At 38.4% G+C, this 27991-nt stretch overlaps 1 protein-coding gene across 3 annotated transcripts; it reads left to right on the top strand.

Moving 5' to 3' along the window:
- Positions 1-26: 26 nt before the first annotated feature.
- On the top strand, positions 27-27770 carry LOC5578546 (acyl-coenzyme A thioesterase 9, mitochondrial). 3 transcript variants are annotated; one of them, XM_001663887.2, is made up of 7 exons: positions 27-115; positions 22377-22427; positions 22490-22624; positions 22684-22751; positions 23625-23870; positions 23933-24271; positions 26842-27770. In XM_001663887.2, exons 1-7 carry the CDS (start codon positions 51-53, stop codon positions 27453-27455), a joined length of 1518 nt encoding a protein of 505 aa, XP_001663937.2. In that variant the 5' UTR covers positions 27-50; the 3' UTR covers positions 27456-27770. The 3 variants fall into 3 exon arrangements, with proteins under 3 accessions (XP_001663937.2, XP_021706027.1, XP_021706026.1); XM_021850335.1 differs by having other exon boundaries at positions 22293-22426; positions 22488-22624; XM_021850334.1 differs by lacking the exon at positions 22377-22427.
- Positions 27771-27991: the final 221 nt, after the last annotated feature.

The following is a 27991-nucleotide window of genomic DNA, read 5'->3' as shown; positions in this document are numbered from 1 at the left end:
CAGTGAGATCATCGTAGTCGACGAAACTGCTAACGTGATAGTTGGCATACATGCAGCCTGCAGTTCCTGCCGGTTGTTGGCAACAGCTGTGTAGATTATCGGCGAAGCCTCGACGGTAACATGTACTTTTGGCGTGATAATTACAGGAATCTACGGCCGGTTCTTCGTACGTTTCCAAATTGAACACTTTAGAGCACCTTGAACAGTACCGTTCCTCTTCATTCGGTGGCCGCGAGGGTTTTGGAGTGTGAATTTTTGCCTTTCCTGGGGTATCCGTAGAGCGCGGAAAGCCGTTCGCCTGCAGTTGTTCTTCAGTCAGAATACACTCGTAGATCATTTTATATGCCACCGTCGAAGGTGCGTTATCAATTGTGTAGGCTGATTTGACTTCCGTTTTGCTGAAACAACGCGATAATAAGTTACTGATCGAGGTATAATTCCAATTAAGGGCAGACAATCTTACAGTTTTTTATTCACACTCCACGAAATGTTTTGACCCATTTTACCAGCAAGGATAACATCGTGAGATATAGTTTTGCTCCTGAAAAAAGGAAAAAAAAAGTTTATTTGTTTAAAACTCAATGGCGCATACCACCCGTCTAGATTCCGCTTATTTGAGACATATGTTGTGTACCTTCAAACACTTATTAACCCATAGAATACGCGTTGAAAAAAAAGTTACAAAATTCCTGCAATTTAATCTCTATTTCTCTCTCTCTCTCTCTCTCTCTCTCTCTCTCTCTCTCTCTCGCTCTCTCTCCCTCTCTCTCTATCTCTCTCTCTCTTCATTAACGAGATAACCTTGGGCTAGGAAGTCGTTCCTATATCCTTTGCGTCATAAGTGGCTATAAGGTCCTCGGCGTGAGAGGCTTCAGTTCTAACCACTACACCAATCCCGTCCCACATACTGGGCCTTTATCAATAATCATGCAAAACCGCTATTTGTTCTAAATTAGTGAACACAATATTTACACAAACGCAAGAATGAATTACTTATACAGGCCTTAAGGTGAAACAGTTTGGAATCAACTTCTAAGATTGCACTAAAACTTCAAAGGCACAAATCTCGCGAAGAACGCATGTAACAACAGTGCACTTTTAATTTTGGCTTTGTGCACTAGCAGAAAGCTTAAACTAAGATCAGAAACGTTTGCCAACTATTTCTCCAGTTTAGCGCCTTTGAAAACTTGAGTAGGGTCACAAGTCTGCCATTGTGGCAGCCATCTTTGGATTCCGAGATGTTTCACCTTAAGATAACCATTCATGTTCAAAGTCAGATAGTTTAATTGTGGGGTAAGGTACCGCGGGGCAAGTGGGTAAGTGAGTAAATTAAAATAACGTGTACATATTAGTGAATAAATGAATTTCCAAAGTCATGCGCAAACCTTTGAGGTTATTCAGAATATTACAACTGACAAGAAATTTATAACATTTTTCAACCATTAGGGTGCCGGTGCCATTAGTGGACTACCTAAGCTATAAAAAATCATAACAAAATAACGAAAAGCCCTAACAAAGACCTTTTGGCGTTAGCAGAAAGATTTCAACCTCTACTATATGGGAAAAATATAAAAAGAGTGATAAAACTAATTTTTTAACATAAAATCGCTTAAGCCACTATTGGTACACGTGTTCCAGTAGTTGCGCTAGTGCTCCAGTAGTGGACGTTCGGGAATGATACAAGGAATTTTAAACAAAATGGTAAATTTTTACAAAGGTTTAACATTTTTCCCTCGGAACAGCAATTAATATCTTTCGAATGAAACATAAAGATCATCTCTAGGGCTTTTCTTCATTTTTATACATCCATTTTAAAAACTGCTTCCAACCCTTGATCCACTACTGGAACACGACGGCTACTATTGGTGCAAGGGAGCCAATTTTTTACGTAAACTTAATTATTTATATGACTTTTTGATAAGATAAAAAGCTGAAATTTGACAAATCGACTAAACTAGAGGCGATCTATCCACCAAAAATAGCACATGTCGTTTTTATCGAAAAATGTACGTTTTATTCCATAGTCCAATCTACTGGTACCGGCACCCTATTGCATATTGCGGGGAAATTAAAAATTTGGATTCCTTCGGGGAAATAACGCGCAGTGAGCAATCTCCGCTTAGTTCAAATGAACCTCAGTAAGCAGTGCAGTTTTTTTCTCAGCAAGTAAACATAATGAGGGGTAAATCACGGCTGATTTTTCCTGTTACTTTATGTTTCCCATTTAAATTTTAATATCAAGGCCTTATGGCCTATAAACCTATATCCTGAAATCCCCTCCGTTAGGCTGATACAAATATTAATTTGCTTTTATGTCCGAGATTACATGGATTAGGGGAAAAGCACCAATATTCGACCCAGCACTAATTTTCGACCCATTCATACGATTTTGGCCTACTTTGTATGAAAATCCGAAAATTGGCACAGGTAGAAATTAGTGCTTTTCCCCTACCATCCAGGGGGGATAAAAATAAATAAGGAACAAACAATTAAAATAAAAAAATATTTTTTTTTTTTGATTTATTTTTAACTACTATTTTTGCACATTTTTCAATCTCTTCTGGATCGTCATTTTATCTGTTATTTTGTTTCAAAAACTTTAAACAACAAATACAAAAAAAAATGAGAGATCTTTTTTCCCTCTATTTTTTTCACTTTTCGAAAGGGGATATTTAAATTAAATTACATTAATATTTGTATCAGCCTTATTAGGCTATTTACTGCTAGCTTACAACGTTAATCAATTTGCGAATGCGTCGAAAAAATGTTTTGAATGATGCCTTTCAATGAAAGGGTATGGAAGGCAATCAGCATGCATATTCTATTTTATTTAAATTGGTTGTTGAGTCACTGTCGATGAGCCATTGATTTACTGATCTGGTTTACTGAATTCATCAATTTGGAATGGATTGTACAATTCGTTTTCCAAATCTACAATAAGAGGCATTTACAGCATTCATTTCGGTGCACGTGATAGGAACTGCTCAAAGTCTACAGTTGCAACAAAAAAATAATGCAATATCAGGGGTCACTAAGATGATTTTGGTGGAACATTTTCTGATAAATCGTTCGGGATTTTCCAAGAATCAATTTTTTTCTTGCAACGCTTAGGGGAAGGCGGGGCAGTATGGTCATACGGGGTAAAATGGTCCACCTTTCATTTGAGCTTAAAAAACAGATTTTGATCTCGATAACCTTAGGACCTCGTAAAGTATGCTTCAATTAGTCATCACCGTGAAAACCACGCAAAAATATGATTTTGAACTTCATATATCGATAAAAATCTGAAACGTTGATGCTACTTCGAAAATCTTATAAGATTTTGGATGTGAAAATAAGCTTTGCATAAAGTTTTGTTTATTGATTTTCATTTTTTTCACAGCAGTTCGTTCTTCCGTTATTTATAGACATTATGTGCACGAAATTGTATAGATTATAAAATAAATTTTCAATAAAACATAATTTATATGAAACATCTAGGAACGGGGCAATATGGCCATAGCCGTTCAAAGCTATCATATAACAAAATTAGATAACCAAAAATGGCATGTAATTTTAGCATTTTCATTGCAATATTGTTGTCGCACGTGATTTCAATTAAAACTATAATTTTAACTGGTTAAATTTATTTCACCGACTATGTTTGAAAACTGAAGCTCTTAGAACCATGATTTATTGAACTGTCAACAAAACATACCTTTTCATGATTCAAATCAGAATTCAACCCAGTTTTTGTACTAAACTCTATCGTACAAAATTGTGTTCTTCTAAATTAAGCCTTGCAAACGGTTTTCCAATTAAAATAATAAGATTTAGTATGGTGGCTCATATTGCCCCGTAGGGAGGACCATTTCGCCCCGTATAGTGTAGAGTCACACACAAAATAGTGTTTTTCAAAAATGTTCCCAAAAAAATTCTAAGTAATCTTTTTTACTAAAATACAACTGTGGTATGAAAGGAGATACTTCAAACTACAAATTAAGCTAATGGATCGATTAAATTGTATTGTGTTTCTATGCTTTTCAAGAACTTTTGCTTAGGTGGACCATACTGCCCCTATTGACCCTAATAACATTTAGATTTGATTCGTTTACCGGCATATCGGTCTATTTTGCTCGAAGTAAGAGAGAGCATGGAGATGAAAGCAATGAATACTAGATGGATAGGTACCGTAAGGGAACGGCGAGAGAAATTGGATAAGATGTTGAAGAGGCCATATCATATGAAACAGTATTACTTGAAACGTCCTACCTTTTGGCTAACGTCCCCTATGGGAACGGCTTGGCGTGTTGTTCGAATAACACTACCAATACAGCCAAAAGGAAAGAAGTTTCAAGTGTCCTAATACAGTTTGGCGATCAAGCAGATTCTATCGATCGGTGGCTTATATTTTGGGGAATCATTATATAGTCATGGATGGTTTGTCCATATCATGCGCATTTCTCCCCGATAAGCCACACATATGATCATTCTTATATGCACTCCTTCTTATGAAATACCGTCAGGGATTTTTCTAACAATTCCTTATTGAATTCATTCGAGAAGTAATTGTTTCTGCAATTTGCCTTAAATATTTTTAGACATTTCTCTAGAAATTCATGCAGGAAGCCTTTCTGTCAATATCTTTGGGAAATTGATTAGGAATTTTACTGAAATATTGTTGCAGCTGTACCTTTTCGCATTAATTTAGAAATTTCTCAAGATATTACATCCAAGAGTCTTTCTAAGAAATTTCCCTGAAGTTCTCCTGAAGAAACCTAAGAAGTTCCCCAAGGAAATATTACAGGGATTCAAAAAGTTTCATTTGTTTTATTTTTTCAAAGTGTTTAAGAGGTGCTCTGGAATACAATTCACTAGTTGAGCAAAAGTACTTAACAGGTATTTTTTCAAGTATTTTCTCTAAGATTTATATCAGAAAATTTATAACGTTTAATGCAGAAATTGCTTCATAAATTAACCGATCGGTTGATCTACCTAGGAATTAATGTTACACATTTCCTTTAGGATCCCACAAAGAATTCAACCAGGAATTCTTCCAAGGATACATTAGGATATATATATATATATATATATATATATATATATATATATATATATATATATATATATATATATATATATATATATATATATATATATATATATATATATATATATATATATATCTATATATATATATATATATATATATATATATATATATATATATATATATATATATATATATATATATATTCGGATATTTAGAATCGGTTTCAATACTACTAAATCATCATAATTTGGTAATTTATCTTATGGATATCACTAATCGACTCGTAAATAAGATTTACTATCCTGAAGCAGAAAGATGTAAAATCGTCGATTAATTGAGAATTTTTGTCAACTATCGGTTTCATAGGATCAGTTTCGATAGGGCTCCAAGAATTCTCCCATAACTTGGGAAAAACCATCCAGGATTTTTTTTAGGAATCCTTCGATTAATACTCACACGGATTTCTCCAAAGTCTTTGTTTTAGAAAGATATACAGCAATTCCCAAAAACAAAAAAAAAACTATTTTTGGAATACCTGCGGAAGTTCCAACATGGGATTTCTTCGTTTTTGTTTTTCAGGGATTCCTCTAGGGAAAATTCTTAGCGATGCAGGAATGCTACCAAAGGGCTTTAGAAATTATTGCTGAAGATACAAGAAACTGCTCCAGAGATTCTCCAAGGAATCAGAAAGATGTAAAATCGTTGATCAGTTGAGAATTTTTGGCAACTATTGGTTTCATAGGATCAGTTATGGTAGGGCTCCAAGAATTCCTCCATAACTTGCATGATGATTTTTGGGAGAGGTTCCTCCTGTCCTTTAATCCCCTAGGATTTTAAGATTTAAAGCAATTCCTTAATACATATGAATTCCTTCAGAAGCTTCAACATGAGATTCCTTCGTGATTTCTTCCAGGGATTCCTCCAAAAAATCCCTCAGCGACTCCTGCAGAATGGTATGGCGTAGACTTTTTTAGAACCTCTCTTATTGTACCATCATTCGGCAGCTACAAATTTGTGATTTTTCATCCGTACTCAAATAGACGCCAGGCCGTACACCGAACATAAAACATAATAAACATGTATGGATATTTAGAATCGGTTTCAATACTACCAAATCATAATTTGGTAATTTTACATATTGATATCATTAAACGACTCGAAAATCAGATTTTTTATCCTGAAGTATAAAGATGTTAAATCGTCGATCAATTGAGAATTTTTGAGTCTTTTTTTTAATACTTAACGAATTACTCCATGGTCTTTGTGTCAGAAAGATTTACAGCAACTCCCCAAAAAACGATTTTACGAATTCCTTCAGAAGTTCCAACATGGGATTCCTTCGTGTTTTTTTTTTTTTCAGGGATTCCCCCAAAAATGTCTCAGCGACTCCTGCAGGAATGCTACTGTAGAAAAAGTTCACAATGGACTGATTTTCGGCTATTATTTTCCAAATCGACTGTTTGCCGCGCCGGTTAACGTTAAACTGCCTCGAGTGGCATATTTTTGTGCAATATATCCGTTCATTCGTTCTCATACTCCCTCACAAACACACATGTAGCATCGATTCAATAGCGGAAAAGGAACAGGAACCACATCAACGCAACGGTAGCAGATTTGATTTCGACAATTAGACTTTGCGTTCGAACAGTGTGGCCGTTCTTCTGGAAATTCTGGTACAGATACTACACTACCAAAGGGCTTTAGAAATTATTGCTGAAGTTTCGAAAAATTGTTCCACATGAATTCTTCCTCGTATTTGTCATTGGAAGGATTCAATGTTTTCTACAAATTCCTCCAACGTTTTTTTTTTCATAAATTCTTCCGAGATTCATCTAGACATTCCATTAAAACTCCTGTAGTGTAATTTGCAGAGATTCTTCAAGAAATCAGAATTAATCTCCATAAAAGTCGCTGCTTCACTCTTAAAATATATTCACGAGCTCGACATTTGAAAGTGCTGAACTCTCTCGGCATTCAGATTGTTTGCTGATAAATCAGTTAAATAATAATCATAACTGAATCTCGGCTTATTTTTAAACTGAAATCTCGGATAACATTATTTTTTACCCGAAACTCGGCATACCCGTGTGCCGAGCACCAACGTTTACAATATTTTCGCCGACTTCAGTTGTCTAATATGCTGAAATATCGGTTTATCACTGAGCGATGCCGAGATTTTCAGCATTTTGTTCTATCCGCCATACTGTTTTCATTTACAAGTGAAACATTCGTTAGTCGTGTGTTCTTATGTTAGAAGTGTAAATAATATTGTTGGTAAGGTTTTTAAAATGAAACAATTACTGAAATGAAAAAAAAATATGTCAGCAGTGATTATGTTACAGTTTTTCTCTTCGTTCAGTGATTAATATTGAGTACAACTTGTTTCTTTCTTCACATCCGCCACAGGAACTTCGATCCGGTATCAAAACTCGGCTTTAGGAAAAATCATGACAAGCCTTCGAAACGACATCCTTAAGGATTGTCCAATTGTCCACTTCCTACTGAGCAACTGGAGTCGAGAACTACACTGAAATACTTGTAAAAGACTCCAAAAAAATTGATACCTTCAACCGCGTGTAGAACGACAAACTCCAAATTGGACATCGTACCCTTTGACCAAATCAGGAGATATTTTGCAGATAGACAATAGTGGTTTTACTGCCACGGACATGCTAAAAATCGAAGCTTTAGAATTGAAGTATGACTGGAATTTTTTGTATCAAGTGATCCGGAATTCCGAAATTCATTACTTTCAAATAAATTAGGTTGGAACAGTAAAAATGTGAATTAAAGCATTATTTATTACAATCGTCGAAATTGCGTTAAAAGTTTCTTTGGCTCGCCAACAAAAAACAAATTTGAAAATATCTTTACTAGAAATCCTTTATAAGAGAGATTCGCGGAAGCTGACATTTCTGTCAAAGTGTGAGCCAATCGAGCAGCGAGAGCTGTCAAAGTGTGAGCCAAACGAACATGCGTTATGTTTGTTTTGAACTTTTCTTGAGGAGTAATGTAATCCGCTTGAAATTATTTCGGTAAAAGCAATTTTGCATGAAGCAAAAATATGAAATGTTTTACTTTTTTGAATTTTTGTCAATGCGATTTTTAGTTTTTGATTTTTTTGGCTGTTTATTAGTTTTGATATGTAGCTCAAAGATCTATAACGGAACAAAATACACTTTATAGCAATGAGGAAGTCATGTCCGTGTTACAAAATTATTCTCGACGCCAAGCAAAATCAGCACTGCTGGTCTGTTGCCAAATCATTCCATTTTACTTCCGCTTATCTCTCTATAAAGGATCACTAATCTTTACCACATAAAAAAGCCGAATACTCGGTATCGTCTAAAATGATTGTTTTGATTTTTTGCTGATATTTCAGTTTTAATTAACCGAGAATTTCAGTTAAACACATCAGATGACAGTTCTTGAACAAATCGAGTTTATCAGTTACAAATGGTAAACCGAGATCAATGCCGAGCGCTCGGCTGTGCGGATCTCGGTTTCCGAAAGCCGAGCTTCGGCATTTGATTCTAAGTGTGTTGTCAGGAGTCATTTCTGGAGAAATCCCGAAGGAAATTTTGAAGGAATAAATGTAAAGATTTCTGAAGGAATGTCTGGAAAAAATTCTGAAGGAAGCCATGAAGAGAAATTCATGAAGAAATCCCTGAAATCGCTAAGAAGACCTTGTGAGAATGCCTGGAGCAGTTCCTGGATTGATTTCTAGAGATCTACTTGGAGGAATCTTTGGATTAATTCCTCGAGTAAATGTTTTGGGAACTCTTGGAAATGTTTCTGAAGCCCAATAGGAGCTGGTTCCAAGAATCTGGTCGGGAACAGGTTATAAGTACCCTTGTGTCCAGAATGATTAAAACGACGAAATAAAATTCAGAGTTCCGTTCCGTTCAGAATTCGTGGAGAAATACTAAAGGGAATGGACCTGAGCAGTTGTGGTTAGAAAACACGCCTTTCACGCGTGGACCTGCGATTGATTCCCATCCCCGAAATAGTCATTTATGACGTGCAAGTTACAGCGACGACTTCCTTCGGAAGGGAAGTTAATCCGTTGGCCCCAAGATGAGATCGCCCAGAGGTAAAAATCTCGCTAGTGAAGATAGAAATAAAAATGTTAAAATTCCCGGAAAAAACTTATTGAGTAATTCCTTGTGCTTTTAAAAGCAATCAGTTTGATGAAGAACGACATGAATTTTTATCTTCATCTACCTGCAAATTCTTTGCACCAGGGATATGCCCATTGAAATAGCAAGGGTTAACGTTATTGACGGTGGAACGTTTTATGCAAAAGTTTAGAACAACCACACAAAAAAAGGATGCGGACGAATCCTGTTAGCACCTACTTTTCCGTCGTTTCGCTGCCCGAGTCCACCGCTTCCTTGCGCAGTTTGTTGATCGTCAGAAGAGCGCTGCTCTTGTAGATCATGGGAGTGCTGCATTTCTTCATCACAGCCAGCTCCTCGGTTTGTGCGCGATCGTAGGCATCATCACAGCTCGGGTAGATGTTCAAACAGTGCTTGATCATCAAATTGTAGAACTGCATCCGAATGTTGAAGGAAATTTTGGTCGATTCTGCTTCCAGCACCGGTGGAGCAGATTTACTGGGCGGGGGTGGCAGCGGTGTGCTTGTTGCAGCGGAAGTTGATGTAGCTGGTGATGTTACCGTGGAAACGATGTGTGCCACTCGGCCGCTTCCTTTGGGAGCGGTTTGTGCCGGGGTTCCGATTCCTTTCATCTTACGCAACTGCTCAATCTTCTCTTTCGCTTTTTGAAAGGCTAATACGTTAACGGCTGGTGTGAAGCGACCTAGAAAAGAATGCATATATTAAGGCGACTTCTAAGGATGATAAGTTAAATCGTACTTCTGGGTGTGGTGGTAATCAAAGAGTCTGGTGATTTGCTGTAAAAGCTGGATGTGCTTATGGGGGACACTGGGGACTTATCAGTCGTTGGAGGCGTCGTCACTGGTGTTGGACTTAGAACCGGCGATCGTGGCGATCCATTGCTTAGTCTTGGCGTTACGGGCTTATTCATTGCTTTTCGGGTTTCATCTTCGATGCGTTTCCTGTTTTCTTCCTCAAATCGCTGCTTGGCTGCCAATTCTTCCTGCTGCTTTCGAACGATCTCTTGGCGATGATATACAGACTGTAAAATAACCAATTTTGATTAAATAGATAAAGATACAAAACTCCAGGGCTTGTAGCATGTTCTTTTTTTGAGACTTGGTTAACTGGTAACTTGGTAACTTATTAACTGAGACCTTCCTTTGCCAAAGTTGCCATTTTCGCATTCGTATATCGTGTGGCAGGTACGATAATAGTCTATGCCCAGGGAAATCGAGGAAATTTTTACGAAAAGATCCAGGACCGTCCGGGAATCGAATCCAGACACCTTCAGCATGGCTTTGCTTAGTAGCCACGAACTCTAACCACTCGGCTAAGGAAAGTCTCTATTTTAATATATGTCTCTGAAAAGTCTCTATTTTTAATAACAGGTCTCTGAAGTATCTTTTTTTTCTAGATAAAACGATCTCTTAAGTCCCTATTTTTCTTCTCCTTGCAGTGGATTCTGATTCGAATCTAACCTGGCTTGTTTACAGGGACTACACTGAAATCCTTTCAAAATGGTATTCCAGGCTTTCCTTCAGGTTTTTTCACCAATTTGTTTTACATCTATTTTTCCAGTAGTTATTCTACTCAAAAAATTCAAGAGTTCCTTAAGAAGTTCTTAGTACGCCAGTTTTTTTAGTTATTTCTCCAACTATTTTTATATGAATTACTCCGTTAATATATCTACGGCCATAGTCACCGCGGGCCGCACATGTTGTGTATATCTCTTAAACGGAATGAATTTCTCAAAATTTCACTTTGAAGAGCTATTCTACTCCGAATGTTATCGTGAACATCACATAAAATTATTGCAATAAACATCTACTTTCAGAAATACAAATGGTTGAAAAACAGGGCTGAGGATTATTGATCTACAGATTATCTTAGGATTTGCTGCAAAATTCCTTCAGGGGTAATTCATGTAAACTCAGTGAAGTGAATCATTATTATGTTCTTCCACAAATTTTTCCAACAATTCATTCTCGAGTGTTTTTTACAAGTAAAATCCCCATGAACTCTGCAAAAAAATATTTGAGATTTTTTATGCATTGCCCTTAGTGAACAAACCCAGTCTCCACGGTTTGATTCTCCATTACCATGGGTTCGCTCAACCAGCAAGCGAAAACAGCAAAGCAAACAAGATCAACTGACATGCGTCTCCATCGCATTGCAGTTGAATATCCAGTTCAGCCGTGTCCTCTCTCTTGTGAACGAAAATAGCGTGAATGATAAACACAGCAGTAATGTGCATTTTTCATGGCATTTCTAGAGCAACAGTGGCGTTGTATAGATAAAATCTGGTGCACTCCACTTTGTACACCCGAGAGAGAGAAATCGCCGATAGCGCGGTTTGCGAGAATTGAGGAAGCGCGCGCAACTGGCTTCACGACCGTCACGACGTCTGCTGTTGGAAGAGAAAGCGACAACATCATGCATGCGTGTATAATGTCGTTTTCGTTTTAAGAAACTGGGTCAGTGATCAACACATAAACAAACCAACGTGGAGCCAATTATAGTTTGGTCGAACCTGAATCGTGTTGGGATTGAAAATATGATTCACAACGGGTTGCGCCAGTTCTAACCTAGGTTCAAAAACGAATTCGACATATGTTGCATGAAGCTTTCAGATGTCACGCGACACTAAGCGCGATTCTTTTCCATTAATAATATCATTCAAAACATTACATTAATTTCTTATATCTAGGGGTTCTGTGTTAGTCAACACTATCATCCTAATTTGGTAAAACAAAATTGAGCTTTTATTTACATTTGATTAACAACAGTACATTTCATTTCTTGCATAACTTGTGATCTCGCCCTAAAAGCCATTGGTAACCAAGTGTGTAACTTGTTGTTATCGAGCAAATGGATTTACACGTTATTCAACAATATTACGACGAAGAGATAGTTGGTAAATAGCTGGACATGGCGTACCATTGGTACCTCATGTACCTGGAGGAATAAAATAAACTCCTCTGTGCGGTCCTTAGCCTCCTGCCCAGCAACTTCTATCCCTACCTCCTCGCGGTGCTGGCCGGGGTACGAGTAACCTTAGGGAAGATCGGGTAACCAACCCCGGTGGGAACTCTGATCGTATGCTGACAGTGAAAGGGGGTTTGCTTTTGCTCTTGCTTCTGCAAACCTGGGGCGTCTGTACTCCATGTTAGGAGCGGCTCACAACAGCGTCTGTTCTCCATGTCAGGGGCGGCTGATCATCGTCCGAGTGCCGGAGAAGGACTGTAAGCTAAACTGTGCACTATAGCACTGACTTTCAGCACAGCCTCCCATACCGATACACCATACATCCATAACGACGGCCCCCCCGGTATGACCTAGAGCGACTCAAGCAACCGGATGTCGCAGCGGCATACGTGCAGCATTTCGAGGCTGCATTACCGGAAGAGAAGCTGGATGAAGCCCCTCTTGAGGACTGCTGAAGGACAGTGAAGACAGCCATCAACAATACAGCTGAAAGCAACGTCGGGTACGCGGGACGGAGTCGACGGAACGATTGCTTCGACGAGGAATGTAGTCAGATTCTGAAAGATAAGAATGCAGTGCGGGCGATCATGCTGTAGCAAGGGACCCGGCAGAACGTGGAGCGTTATCGACGGAAACGGCAACAGCAGACCCGCCTCTTTCGGGAGAAAAGACGCCGCCTGGAACAGATGGAGTGCGAGGATATGGAACAGCTGTGCCTGTCTCAAGAAACACGTAAGTTGTATCAGATGCTCAACGCATCCCGCAACGGCTTCGTGCCGCCAGTGCCGTAGCGGCTGGGTTGCCACCCGCCAAGGGCGCAAGCCTATAGGGGGCGCCCAAAAGCCTGACGCACTTGGTAAAATTTTTATAAATGCATATTCAGTAAGGGCGCCTTTTAACTCACAGTTCGTAGAAAATAGTATACTAACTTAACTCTAACAAAAGTTAGTTAATGTTCAGACATGTAAACTAAAATTCATTTTTTTTTTAAATCTAAGTTAAAACAGCGGATTCCACAGAATACAATAAATAAAAATAAATAAAGAATACTAGGTAGGTTTCAGACAGAATTTCAAACAATACTTTTTTGTATTATTGGACAGTGTTTTCATGGAATCTCGGGTCAAATTATCATAGAATTTTAACCAACTTGTTGATGAAATTCTGAACGCAACAATAAAAGGATCGAAGATTCTCAAAAACTCTTAAAGCATTGAACATGAGAACATGAAACTGATTAAGCAATGTCTACAATAATTCATTAAGGAATATGAATTTACTGAGTTACAGTACTTTCTGCAAATTAATCTCTGGTAATAAAAACAGTATTTTGTAAGCAATTTATTTGATATGACAAATGCATCGTAGCCACATCAATACTTCTGCAACACAAATAAGAAGGAACAGGCAGCGTTTCGGGGTGAAAACTTCATTAACTGGTCACCACCAGCGATTGATCAATCGATCAAGTTGTCAGCTTGAAAGTTTATCTGGTTCTCTATGTTCATACTCGTAAGGATTTGATGTGTGATTTCAACTCACCTTCACTTCAAAACATATTCACGATAACCTCCGAGTTATCAGATGTCTCTCCTTTAAATGGGTTTTGAAACATTTTGTGTACCTCCTTGCAAAAGTCCTACAACTCATTCAATGTATTCTAATTTTTAGTTAATACCTAAGCTTTATCATGAAGTTTTTCAAATTTTATCGTCGATGTATTTCTGAAATGTTTCACATAAACTTGTAAAATATTGTTGAGCTTTGATTAAGGGGCGCTCGAATGATGGTTCGCCAAGGGCGCCATTGGACCACGCTACGGCTCTGCGTGCCGCGAGCCGAGATGTGCAGGGATAAGGATGGGAGCATTTTGACGGATGAGCGTGAGGTGATCGAAAGGTGGAAGCAGCACTTCATCGAACACCTGAATGGCGCTGAGAGCACAGGCAATAAAGGGTGGAACAACGGAGGACATGTTTTTGTCAGTATTGCGGGCGATGGCAACCAACCAGCCAACCAACTTTGAGCGAGCTTAAGGATATCATTCACCAGCTCACGAACAATAAAGCTGCTGGTAAGGTTGGTATCGGAGCTGAACTCATAAAGATGGGCCCAAAGAAGCAGGCCATTTATCTGCACCGGCTGATAGGCACAATCTGGGAAACAGAACAGCTACCGGAGGAGTGGAAGGAAGATGTAATATGCGCCATCTACAAGAAAAGCGACAAGTTAGGGGCGATCCATTAATTACGTAAGACAATTTTCGGGGTTTTTCAACACCCCCTCCCCCCAAGGTAAGAATTTTTGAATGAAAATTAAAAATAAATTGCATGGCGCGTAAGAAATCTCAAACCCCCCTCCCCCCATAAACCCTTACATAATTAATGGACAGCCCCTTAGATTGTGAGAATTTTTGAACGAATACAATTCTAAATGCGGCCTACAAAGTATTATCCCAGATCATCTTCCGTCGTCTGTCACTTGTAGTAAACGAGTTCGTGGGAAGTTATCAAGCCGGATTCGTTGACGGCCGATCGACAATGGACCAGATCTTTACTGTTTAGCAAATCATCCAAAATAGTAGTGAATACTTGAGTGAGAGGAGCTCACTGTCAGTTGACATGTTTTCTTGTCTTTTTTGACTTCTTTTCTCAATTATTCTTGGGTTGTGCATAACGGTTTGATGAACTTATTTATAAAGCGAATATGATCACTTCTTGTTGTTCACTACAAAAAAGGATAAAAATATAGAAAAATCAATAGCAGTTTGGCAACACACAACTATATTTAGGTATTCAACTTTTCAAAATGCAATCAACACCTATAAATTTTAATTATTTTTGATAAAATTTTGATGTTTTTTTACACTCTGCCCTTCAAATGTGCGGTTTTCTAGTGATAGTTGGTGACAGGCTCCTGTGATTTTTGGGAGCTCACAATCTAAGCCAGTTGTCCTTCTCTCTCAGGTGAATACCAGGTCCCAACACATCACCTTTTCATCGATTTAAAAGTGGAATACGATAGTATCGACCACGAAGAGCTATGGAAAATTCAAGGACGAAAACTATGGCTAACAATAACGTTAGCTGTGAAATACGGAGGCGCATTATCAGTGGAAGTCAGGCCTACTATGGCCACCACAAGAAGCTGTGGCCAAAAAAGATTCCAAATGTACTATGAACAAAATGCTCATAAGCCCGGTAGTTCTCTACGGGCATGAAACGTGGACGATGCTCGAGGAGGACCTGCAAGCACTTGGAGATTTTGGAACGCCGGGTGCTTAGGACGATCTTTGACAGTGTGCAGAAAACGGTTTGTGGCGACGAAGGATGAACCGCGAGCTTGCCCAACTCTACGGTAAACCAAGCTTTCAGAAGGTGGCCAAAGCTGGAAGGATACGATGGGCAGGGCAAGAATGCTAGACAACAACCCTGCAAAGATGGTGTTTGCTTCGGATCCGGTTGCTACAAGAAGGCGTGGAGCGCAGCGAGCTAGGTGAGCGAATCAAGAACGCGAAGATTTGGCGAGCGTGGGGCTGAACCGAGGATGGAGAGATGCGTTCAGTATTGTACATTGCATTTTAAGGTGGATGAATTTGCTTTAACAATTTTAAAACTCAATTGCAAAATTCGTATTCATGATTAAATTTAACGGTTTGTGCGAATCAGTACAAAGATAATCAAATTCCTTTCGCGACGCCTCTATAAGCATAAGCATAAGCATTGATGACCGTACAATTCGTAGTTGCTACTTCGTGATTGACTGGAATAATCAAAATTGCACAGGGAACCAATAGAAGTAGCTTGGGAGTAGCATACCACCTTCAATGTACAATTTCGAGGACTCCAAACTTAGTAATGTCAATAACGGCGCTGCCACGTCCTTACGGTGATCGGGGAAGGGAAGGAATGTTAGTGTGACGTCCATTGCTACTAGAAACCGAGATCACCTCTGCATCCCTATGGTTTTCACAGGAAGGAGTTTGCTTAGTGGGAGGGTTCAAAAGCTACATGATCAGGATTTACCTTGGTAAGTGATGCGATATATACACTCCCGTGCATAAGTTTGGGTTCACCCCCTAAAAAACATGCAAAAGTGTTCAGTCCATATCTCTGTGATTACACGTCCAATTCAAACTCTTTAAGCCGCATTCCAAAGGCAAAGAGTTATTCTTACTTCGTATGTATTTTTCCAAAAACATTCTTTGAACTTTGTATACTAAATATGTACTTAAAATTGTGACATTTTTCAAAAAACACACTGAAAAAACATTACTAATTTCCTCAGCATTGGATCGACCAAAATTTTAAAACAAGGTGTCTTTAGAATCACAATCTTATATTCTTTGAAGAGCACTCATGAAATTTTTGCGGAAAAATCTGAAAAGTATTCAAAATCAATGAAACAGTCAGTCAAGTCATCGTGCAAAAGTTTGGGTTCATCCTTCAGTATGGTGTATCGTGCAAAAGTTTGGGTTCACCTGAACTTACTTAAATCTGTGAAATCTCAAACCAATCATGTACGCGCCATTATTTGCGCTCAAAAAAGCTTTAAACTATTAAAATCGGTTGAAAAATGGCAGAGATATTGACAAAAATGATGTGCGTGTGGCTCAGATGAACCCAAACTTTTGCACGATTTGCATCATACTGAGGGGTGAACCCAAACTTTTGCACGATGACTTGACTGACTGTTTCATTGATTTTGAATACTTTCCAGATTTTTTCACCAAAATTTCGTGGTGTCTCATCAAAGAATATAAGATTACGATTCTAATGACACTTTGATTTAAAATTTTGGTCGACCCAATGCTGAGGAAATTAGATATGATTTTTCAGTGTGTTTTTTGAAAAATGTTACAACTTTAAGTGAAAATTTAGTATACAAAATTAAAAAAATGTTTTTGGAAAAATACTTACGAAGTAAGAATAACTCTTTGCCTTTCGAATACGGCTTAAAGAGTTTGAATTGGACTTGTAATCACGGAGATATGGACAGAACACTTTTGTATGTTTTTGAGGGGGTGAACCCAAACTTTTGCACCGGAGTGTATATAGCCTCAATTTAAAAAGTTATCTATCAGTGCGCCGACATTTTAAATGTTGAACTATTCAAAGATGATTTTTAGTAATTGCGACAAATGAAAGAATAGGTACGTGTTTCTCAATCAAACTGGAATAGAGGTTTATGCCGACACTTATAGTGACGAACTATCCATAGTTTTTGCCAACGATTAATAAATTAAATCTATGCAGATAATCAATGATCATTAAATCATTAAATAAAAAAAAAATGACGGTTAAGTTCTTCAACTGGAACAAACTCACCAGCTTCTGCATTTTACATTGAAATTAATACCAGCTGTTCGGATAACATCTTCTGATTCCATTCCACTGGGGCACTTGATGAATTCTTTAGCACAGACAAACAGACGTCACACTCTCATCATTGTCCATCGACCACCTTTTTAACGGTCGATTCAAAAATATGGTAGGTGGCCAATCCCCCACCCGCAGCGCTCGCATCGTTTTTGTTCGCGTTTGACGTTTACACACTACCGCCATCTGTTGGCCCGTCGACCAAACACACTAATTTTAGCATTGGGCGTACATGTCCTCGCGACTATGATTTGGATCGAGATTTGTTCTAAGTGTTACGTCTGTTTGTCTGTGTCTTTAGTTTTGCTGTCCTCTTGAAGTGTTCCGCTTACATATGCTCTTCTCTGAAGCAGTAAATACACTAAAGCGAACGCGAAGTAAACTTTAACCGTTGTAGAACATCGTTTCAATGAAACGCAACTTTGGTACACCAGATACAACTAAAATCTTTGGCCGACATCAGATGAAATTCTATTATTCTGTTTGGCAATACAAGCGAAAAAATACGGGACAGAAAAATTTTGACACCCGCATTCGCGCGCCTCAAATTCCTCACGCGTCGACTCTAGATACAAAATAATTTTGATAATTGTGGTCGAAAGTCTCTTAGCATTCCAGGTTTTTACAAGTACAACCAAATTCCTTGCTGGTAGTACACACTCTGCTAGAAAAAAAAAAAGCTGAAAGCGCTTCATGATGAATTCCTGGAAAGGTTCTTATTAGATTTCAGAAGAAAATTTCTAATCGCTGGAGAAATTTGAAACAATTCATAGGAAAAAACTGAATGGATTTTTGAAGGAATCCATATAGAAATATAGACTGTAATAATTACTGAAGATAAACGGCATGGGACTTTCTGGAGGAATTCTTGCAGGGTGTTCGAGAAAAAATCCTAAACTAATTTCTTCAAACCCCAGGAATATATCTTCGAGGTATTTCTTTTAAGAACTCCTGTAGTAATCATTGGAAAATCTCTTGTAGAAATCGGAGAAAATTTTAAAACCCTGGAATGATGGAAAGAAAAAAATTAAAACCCTAGAATGGTGCCTGGGAATTTGTTTAAATTATTCCTTCAAGCAAATATTGGACAAATTCCTCTACAACTCTATTGAACAATTACTAGACGAATTCCTGACATTCACCGAAGACTAGACTAAAGGGCACAATTGACCTATAAAAAGGGACTTTTAAGAGACTGAAATCAATCAAATTCAAAATCGAAACTAAGTATCTAAAAAGAGGCCTGCTACCAGCCTTGTGGTTCCCATGATTTTTTTTTTTCAAGCATACGGTTTCTAGAGTTCGTATTTTCAAGACACTAAGTCGTTACCCCTGCCCTGAATTCAATATCACTTACGCGCATAGCTTCCTGTACGTGGTTAGTTCTCTTGGCAGCAGGTGGTTGTGCATTGCTTGGATTAACATTCGAACCGCTTTCATGGGCCACTCGCTTCTTCCGGTTCTCATCATAGAACTTTTCAGCAAACATATCAATCAGCTCAACGTCACCACTATTACTGCTCTTAGGGTCAGGTTTTTTCTTGCTGGCCACTTTTGAGGCTGTCGGCGCTGGAGCGGGAGGCGGCGGTTCATCTTCGTATTCTTCGAAAATCATTCTACATTGGCGCATGACTTCGTCTTCGTCGCTGTCGATGTCGATATCGCTCGGCGGGTTGTCCAACAGGTCACGGTAAATTTCGTCGGCAAGCTCCACCTTAGGCTTGGATGTGGAGGATGAAGATGGTTTGGTGGTTGTTCCGGAAGTCTTACTTTTACTGCTCGACGAAGATGAATGCTTGCTGTGTGTGCTGCTTGATTTAGATGAACTTTTACTAGAACTGTGGGATGACCTTGATCGATCCTTGTCCGAGGATTTTTTTCGATCGTGTTCCCTGTCTTTACTGGAGGAAGATTTTGTTCGTTCCTTCTCCTTATCCAGCCGCTTTTCTTTATCCTTGGAACTATCTTTGTGCTTGGATTTTGAGCGATCTTTTTCCCGCTCCTTCTCTCTATCGGATTTTGTTCGATGTTTGTCGTCTGATTTGTGAGACGAAGAACTAGCTGAATGCTTCCTTTCACTAGTACTTGATGAACTAAATTTGTATTCCGATTCTTTTCGGTAACTTTTCTCTTTCCTATTATCTTTTTCATCTCTACTATTCTTTCTATGCTTATCACTTTCGTGGCTTGTTTTACGATGGGACGAACTTGAAGAATTACTCTTCTCCTTCTCCGTAATTTTGCGTTTATTTTCTTTGATCTCCCGGTCAACATCCTTAGTAATTTCTTCTAATTCTTTTGGTTTGATTGAGTTCTCTTTGGCCACTGGCCCTTCATCGTCATGTTTCTGCTCCTTACCGTTCTGTCCGTTTGTTAGTTCCTCTTTCGGAGCTTCATTTTCTAGATCAACCTTATCCTCAATGTTATCCTCAGTCATCGGTTCATCCACGACTTCCGGTTCCAGTTGTTCCGGTTTACTTTCTGTTGGTGGTCCATTAACTTTATTCTGACTGTTTCCGGAAGGAGTGCTTGCCTTCGAGCTCGGGACATATTTGGCCGCCAGAATGGTTGGCATCGGGATGTATTCCAGCTTGGGCTTCTTCTTAACTGGCCCATCTTGATTAGCGGTCTCCGGGGCGTTATTCTGATTAAGGAGGCTTTTTGGAGTTGCACTGTAAGTGGCCTTCGTTGGTACTTCTACAATAAAAGAATCGTATGAATAGGCATCCCATATTCAAGTATTTTCATGAGATCAAACCACAACACAAACCTGGTTTCAAGTGCCGAAAGTGGCAGAATGGCCGAGTACACAAATCCTTTTCGAAGAATGGACAATTTATAGAGCGGAACAAACCCGTCGCTGGAAGCATTTCGGCTGTTTTCGTTCGTTTTCACACTGTTTTCCGCCAAGTCTTTTACCGATTTGTTGCAATTATCAGATAATTAATCAACTTGGGCTAAATATTACATTAAAACTGAAAATTAAACATAAGTTTTTTCCAAAAATCCAGCGAAAATCATGATCCGCTTGGCGATTTGACACACTAAACTGAACGGATGGATGACAGATGTTTTGCGTTTTTTATGTGTACTGGCGTAGTTTTCCAAAACAACCTAACTGGTGTTGAGCTCCTCTTCGTTTGTATTTCATTTTGTTCAAAACTATGTTAAGCTTTCCATTTTATGAAACGTAAACCAGCCATTCTATGCTAATAATTTACTATCTGAAATCATTTTCATGTTATCTGATGTAAAGACAAACATAAGTATAATGTTGGAAAATCGTACTTGAGGCTTTTTCGAAATGTTTTGAGTCAATGTGAGTGAACTCACGTACCATGGTAACTCACATTGTGCATAGGGTACAATACGCCCCTTTGAGGAATATTGCATCAATGTAGTATAGGCCTCTGCACTGTTATGAATTCGCATGGGATTTTGACGTTTACTGGCCTTGTTGTTTACACATTTCAAGGCAGAGTGAAAGAGAGAGAGAGATTTTTGTGCAGAGCCCTATTGTGTGTTTGAAAACCCAGCAATGCTGTCACAATGTTATATGGACCAATGCACGAGTTCAGTCGTTTACGTTTGAGCGGTGCCATGTTATTTACGTTACCATGGTAGATAGTGAATACGGCACCGCTCAAATGTCAAATTAGTGAACTCGTGCAAAGGTCCATTGTGATTAATATGAATATTAAAGAATCAGAATTCAACGCACACTGTGTGACTTTTGTTCTGTGCGAAGATAGCTCACTACGCGTTATATACGTTATATATATAATAAGTATACTTTCCGCGATCCAATCCAAATTTTTAAATATCCCCGCAATAGGCCTCCAATCGCGAAACGCAACATACTGTTAGCCATCTATACTTTGGTAGCGCAACTAGTCAGTAGATGAGAGATTTGATTTTTCACGCATTCATCACATGCCTCTGTGGGGGTAAATGTTTTATTTTCCTGATAAAAGACAGTCAACAGTCAAACGGTTAAGTGGATAAGGTAGAAAAAATTCTGTGGTAAAAATAACTATTTTAGCTGACTATGTACACCCATTCTTGAAACTATCATGGAAATTCAGACCAATTTACTATGTTTACGGTACACCCCACCGCATTACTGGTACATTTGACAGAAATAATTTACAACAATCTGATTCCGACTACAGACATGGTAAAATCAAGCGCATTTCTGATCTGCTGAAAATTGCCGGTGCGAGCGCTTAAGTTAACCCCCTAAAATGGTAGTTTTTACCGCACAATTTTTTTGCGTGTATGTTCTACATTCGTTTGTATTTTATATTATTCCACTACTTTCATAAAAATGAGATCCGGCTGGTAGGAGCACTAGTTTGAGGTTGGAAAACCAGAATATGCGAGGTTAGTTTCATTTGAACTTTCGCCTGAGCGATTTTTGCACTTAAATAAAACACGTTTCGAAACATTCTCCGCTGCCTCTAAAAATACCATTGAGTAGAGAAATGAATTTTCTACCATTGGATCTCATTCAATTTCATACATTACTTCACTTAAGCGGTGAAAATAAATATTTTGTTCCGAATGTTTTGAAACCATGAACGAGTTTGACATTGCTCTCGTCAACCATCATCAAGACGACAGCAGCACACCCCACCGGACGAATTGTCGTTTTGGGAGCGAATATGTGAGTTCCGCGCTGCAGTCAATCGTTGAGTGACTTTTGATCAACTGTGAACATGGACGAAGCGCCGCTAGGCTATGTTTGAATTATTCTATGCGTGTTTGTTTTGACAGAGTGCGTGTTTTGTCTGCGAAAAACTGTAAACAAAACAGTGTCTTCAATTTTGCTCTCCAGTTTCAAGTTTCACATTTTCTCAGAATCTTTTGCGTAAGCAACATCTTTACGGGCACTGTATTGAAAAAAAAAAGGTAATTACAATCATATTATTATGAGGGTAAAACTGACGAAATCCTATAAAATCAATCACCAGCACAATGTTCCTGCTGAGAACGTCACTCGCTTCGATTGGATCAAAGATATTCCAGAGAACTGCCCTTCGGACTTCGGTCGTTATCAGTGGGAAGAATAACAATGGTATTGGTAAATTTGCCGTTTTTGGACAGAGGTAAGTACATTGCTAATCCCCATGCAAGAACTGGTCTTAAGTTTCTTCGATGGTTACAGCATGTCGCATATTAGCTACCTTAAAGGGCAATGTGACTTGGAATGCACTGCAGGGACAATGAACGATGGTAAGTTCAGCGTGAACATAATTAAGCACCTAATGATGTCATAGTGACTGAGGCTCAGAAAGGAAAGCGCGCATGCGGAAATGAATGAATCATCCAATGTGAATGATTTACTTGCATGCAAGACACACGACGTAATCTTTAATCTTTAACCGTTTGAATCATAACTTATTTGTGTAAAGGGATTTCAGCAAACATTTCTCCAGAAGTTCCTCCTCTTAGAATTTCTCCTGGCATTCCTCCTATAATTTCTACATAGATTCACCCAGGAATATCGACAAGGAATACTTCATGAAGATCTTTAGCGTTTGCGAGAATAATTCTGAATTTTTCCTTCATTAGTTCTATGGACAATGTATCCATGAGTTGCTATAGAGGTTCTTCCATGAATATGACGTATTCGTCCAGGTATTTTTGAACATGAGATTTTTTTCCAGAAAATCTACCAAGGACTTCACCAAGATTTTTTCCAAAAAATATCAGTTCTCCCAGAAATAACTTCAGAGATTTCATACAGAGATTCTTACAGTTATGTCTTAACGAATTCCTTAATGTCTTCACTGGGACAAAGTATGCTTCTCAGCTTAGCGTTCTTATGGGCACTTCCACAGTTATTAACTGAGAGCTTTCTTTGCCAAAGTTGCCATTTTCGTATTCTTATATCGTGTGGCAGGTACGATGATACTCTATGCCCTGGGAAGTCAAGGAAATTTACATTACGAAAATGAACCGACCGGGAATCGAACCCAGACACTTTCAGCATGACTTTGCTTAGTAGCCGTGGACGTTACCACAGGTTACCGCTAGTATAAAGAAAGTCCCACGAATTTGAGTCACTGAAACTAATTTATACTTTTTAAATGTCTATAATTTCAGTAAAGGAAGTCATTATCAAAAAGCTTGGCATCGAAGTCGGGTATACCCCATTTGTGAGCACACGAGAACATCTCACCCAATATGCACCGAAATCGCTGGATGAATTGCCGCCACGGAGCATGCAGGATTCGTTCACTTCGGCTATCATTCCTCTGACGAGTGATAAGATTTTGAAGGATAAGTACGTCGGCTTCATGGGGAACGTTCGTTTGGGTCGCCTTATGGAAGATATGGACATGTTTGCAGGTCAGTTCAATACAGTTTGGCTTCTTATAGTTTGAATTTTAATGATTTCTCTCCATTCGCAGTATGGGTAGTGCACAAACACCTGCTGTTGCCAAAACTACCGGAAGGGGTAGCTTTACCGTATACATTTGTGACCGTTATGGTCGATAAGATTGACTTTACGGATCTGGTCCCATCCCACGATGCAGACATCCGTCTATCGGGACACGTTAGCTGGGTTGGTCGCACTTCGATTGAAATCGTCGTATGGATGGAGCAAAAATTGCACGGAGAGTGGCGCAAGCTGACCCGAGCGCTGTTTCTGATGGCAGCTAGAGATGCAACAAATACGAAGGCTGCACTAATAAACCCTCTCGTACCGGCGAACGAAGAGGAAAAGGTCATATTCGATGGAGGCGAATGTAAGTTGTTATATTAAGTTAGTTAACATGTCTCTTTTAAGATGTGGATATGAGTAGCGTTAGAAATCAAAATTATCAAAAGGGGCCGTCCACAAACGACGTAGCATTTTTTCAATGATTTTTCACACCCCCTCCCCCCTCGTAGCATTTCGTCACAAATGCTAATACCCCCCTTTGGAAAATACGTAGCATATCAAGCACCCCCCCCCCCCCCATTTTTTTTATTTGTTTCCTCAGCGATTTGGCTAAAACGAAACATCCAGAAATTTAAATTTTGCTTAAAATTACTGATTAAAACGTCAGCACAATCTGACGAATTATAGTTTGATACATCGTTGCGCTCAAAAATCATTTGGAAAACATATTGAACTAACTTATTTCCTGTTTAAGTTACATAATTATGGTTCGCAGTTCAAATTTAAGGTACTTAACTTTTTAAACTTTTTATTTGTTCATTTATAAATATAATAGTTTGGATACGTATACAATATAAAATCTTTTTAAAGCTTCATAAAATTTGTTCGACTTTCCGGAATATTAAAAATTTCGAAGAAATTTTTGAATTTTACAATATCGATGTTTTAAATATTTGAATTTTTAACTTAAGTTTTAATTAAAAACTGTTTGTCAAACTTTTCTACTCTTTTTAACGAAATTATTCAAAATGCTACGTCCACAAGTTGGGACCCCTCCCTCCCCCTCGTCACACATCGTTACTAATTCGAGAAGCCCCCCTCCCCCTAAAATGCTACGTCATTTATGGACGACCCCAAATGATGCCCAAAGTCACTATTTTTCGTTTTCCCCTGTAGTGAATCCTTATATTCTAGAAGCTCCAAAAAAATCTTACAAGATATTATTCAGAGATTTGATTTTGTTTAATAATTAATTTAGCAATATATCTAGAAAAACCTTCAAGACTTCCTCAGGAGTCCATACATTTTTTGAGACCTGTACAAAAGTTCATCAGGAATTTCTACAAAAGTATGAACTCCCTGGAGACATACCTGGGTAAATTATCATGAGAAGTCTCTGGAGTAATTTCTAAAGATATACTTAAAGACAAATTTCTGATTCAAATCTTAAAGATATTCTGGACGACAAATTTGAAGGAAATCTTAAGAAACCATTAGAGCATCTCTGGAGAAACTACTGTTTGAATTCTAGAAGATGTCTTAAACAGAAATCTTGGACGAAATCTTACCAGAATCAATCAAAATAGTACTGTATGCACTCCTGGAGGACATAGTTTTTTTTGTGAAGTTTATAAAAGATTAAAAACAGGATGTAAAAAACCATTGTGGAATATCTGGAGAAATTTCTGAGGTTATCCTTATAAATCTAGGTTAAGTTCTTGAACGAATCTTGAACAAAAATATGAATAGTCTCATTTCTTGATTCCTTTTTGGATTATTTTTGTTTAATTGATTTCTGTAGGGGGAAGTCCTCTATGCCCGGACAGTTTGAATTTTCCAAAAACGAATAATGATATTAAGATAGACCAGAACACATTTTTGCAGTGTATACAAACTATGACGTTTTCATGTGAAACGATAAAATTTCATACAAGTGTAGCAACAAATGTTTCTTATAATTTAAGCTGAATTGTCTCCGTACGTTGACTTCAGTAAGTTTTGCATCAATCACAATGCAAAATTTATTAGAAAATTGCAAGTCCTCTATGGCCGGACACCTCTTATCATCTCTGACGGACAGTGAAAATGTTAACCTAGTAACTGGGATCTAATTTATAATTTGCTTTTTCATAAATGTAGGGTACAAAAAAACAAACAGCAACAAAACTTATGCATAAACAATAATACTTTCCGTCCTTGGAGGCCTTATAAAGTGCTGTAAACATGATGCTTTTAAGGCAAATGAGCGCGGATACGAAGGTCGAGTAAGAGAGAGTTGACTGTACCTAAAAGCACACTTCATTCTTCGAGCTGACAAAGAAATTCTGAAGAACTATTAAACGCGTTGAATTCTTGAAGACATTTTCATCTGAATACGAGCAACCGCTTATGCAACATAAACGGCGACATCTGGCGCATTGATCTATGGCGCTGATCAAGAAGGAGTTCATACGATGTACAGTGTACATCATGGAAAGATTGAACCCACATGGTATGTGCTGACATACGAAACACCCCTTGGCATTTCTGTGGGCTTGGTGTAAACTTTGATGGTGGAAATCATAGTGTCCGAGCATAGAGGACACATTTCAGTGCACACCATTTTTGGTACATAATGTAATCCATCATAAAAATAAATTGCAAAGGTTTATTTTTGTTCTCATGTGACTTTTTACTTAAAATATTGTGATTTTTTTTATACTACACAAAAATTACTGGTAAAACTAATGTAGATTTTGAAATATTACCAAAAAACAAAAAGTGTCCGAGTATAGAGGACTTCCCCCTATGTTTGTTTATTGGTCCCTCTTTAAAGTATGATGGCACTAAAGTTATAATTTTTATGACACTCCGTCACTACTAGCTCTGAAATGTGCATAGTTTTACACTTTTTTTCATTTTAAGTTTCAATTAAAATTTGAAATTATATTCCAGCTCGAAAAAAGCGACGCATTCAGCTGCAGAAGGAAGACTTGTTGAAAACGGAACCGAACGACTTCGAGCAAGGCCTGGTGCATGACTTGTTTGTCAAATCGATCGATACGAAGAGCCGGGCCTTCAATAAGCGTATCTTGCCCCCGGGATACACATGGATGGAGGACGCAACGATGGCCAACATTGTTTTCTCCCACCCGGAAGATCGCAATGCTCACAATAAGGTTTTCGGTGGATTCCTGATGAGGAACGCGCTGGAGTTGAGTTGGGCATTGGCCTACAACTTTGCCAAGCGACGACCGAAACTGGAGCACATTTCCGATATTAGCTTCCACCATCCAGTAGATGTTTCTTCGATGCTGAACATGCAGGCTCATGTGATTTATACGGATCTACATTACATGCAAATTGTCGTGCTGGCAGATGTCTACGATGCCGTTACTGGACAGCAAACTACCACCAACTCTTTCTATTATACTTACTCAGTGGCAGAACGATTGCCGCACATTATGCCTAAGACTTATCACGAGGCTATGTATTACATAGAAGGACGCCGGAAATTCCGTTTTGCTATGGGCCTCGATGCTCCAAAGAATGCTGCAAAACCTACTTAATAAAGTAATGAATGGAATTCTAAGCCCTTCGATAAATGTGCGACTAAAACTAGATATTATTTTCGTCAAAACAGGTGCTTATATATTAATATTAATAAGGTAGAGCATATGTTTTCGACTCTTGAACTATTCTTATGATTTCGGCTAATGCTTTTATGTAACAAGCCAAAAGCAGACGCTGAATTTTTATAGGTCGAAAATTTATGCTTTTCATTTGAAAAGTTGTTTATTTTAGTGTTATTTTGTTCTTCGTTACATTAATATTGTTTTACAATTTATTGTGTCTGTACTACTTAATACAAGTAAAAAATAGTATGTATCAAGTTAAACCTTTATTAACTATATATGACAATCCGAACTTTCCTGTATGTGCCGTTAATATGTTAACATACTTACCTTACCAGACAGGCTAAGGCCTGGGAACAGACGCTCGAGACGTACCTCCTCAATCTAGCTGATGTCAGAAGGACAACAATGCCCAGGCTGCACTACCAGCTAAGTACGCAATTCTTAGCAGGCGGTCTTTGTCATCGTTT

The sequence above is a fragment of the Aedes aegypti genome, chromosome 3 (assembly GCF_002204515.2).
Source record: "Aedes aegypti strain LVP_AGWG chromosome 3, AaegL5.0 Primary Assembly, whole genome shotgun sequence".
Lineage (NCBI taxonomy): Eukaryota > Metazoa > Arthropoda > Insecta > Diptera > Culicidae > Aedes > Aedes aegypti.
Note: the sequence above shows the minus strand (reverse complement) of the source record. Positions and strands in the feature narration are given on the sequence as shown.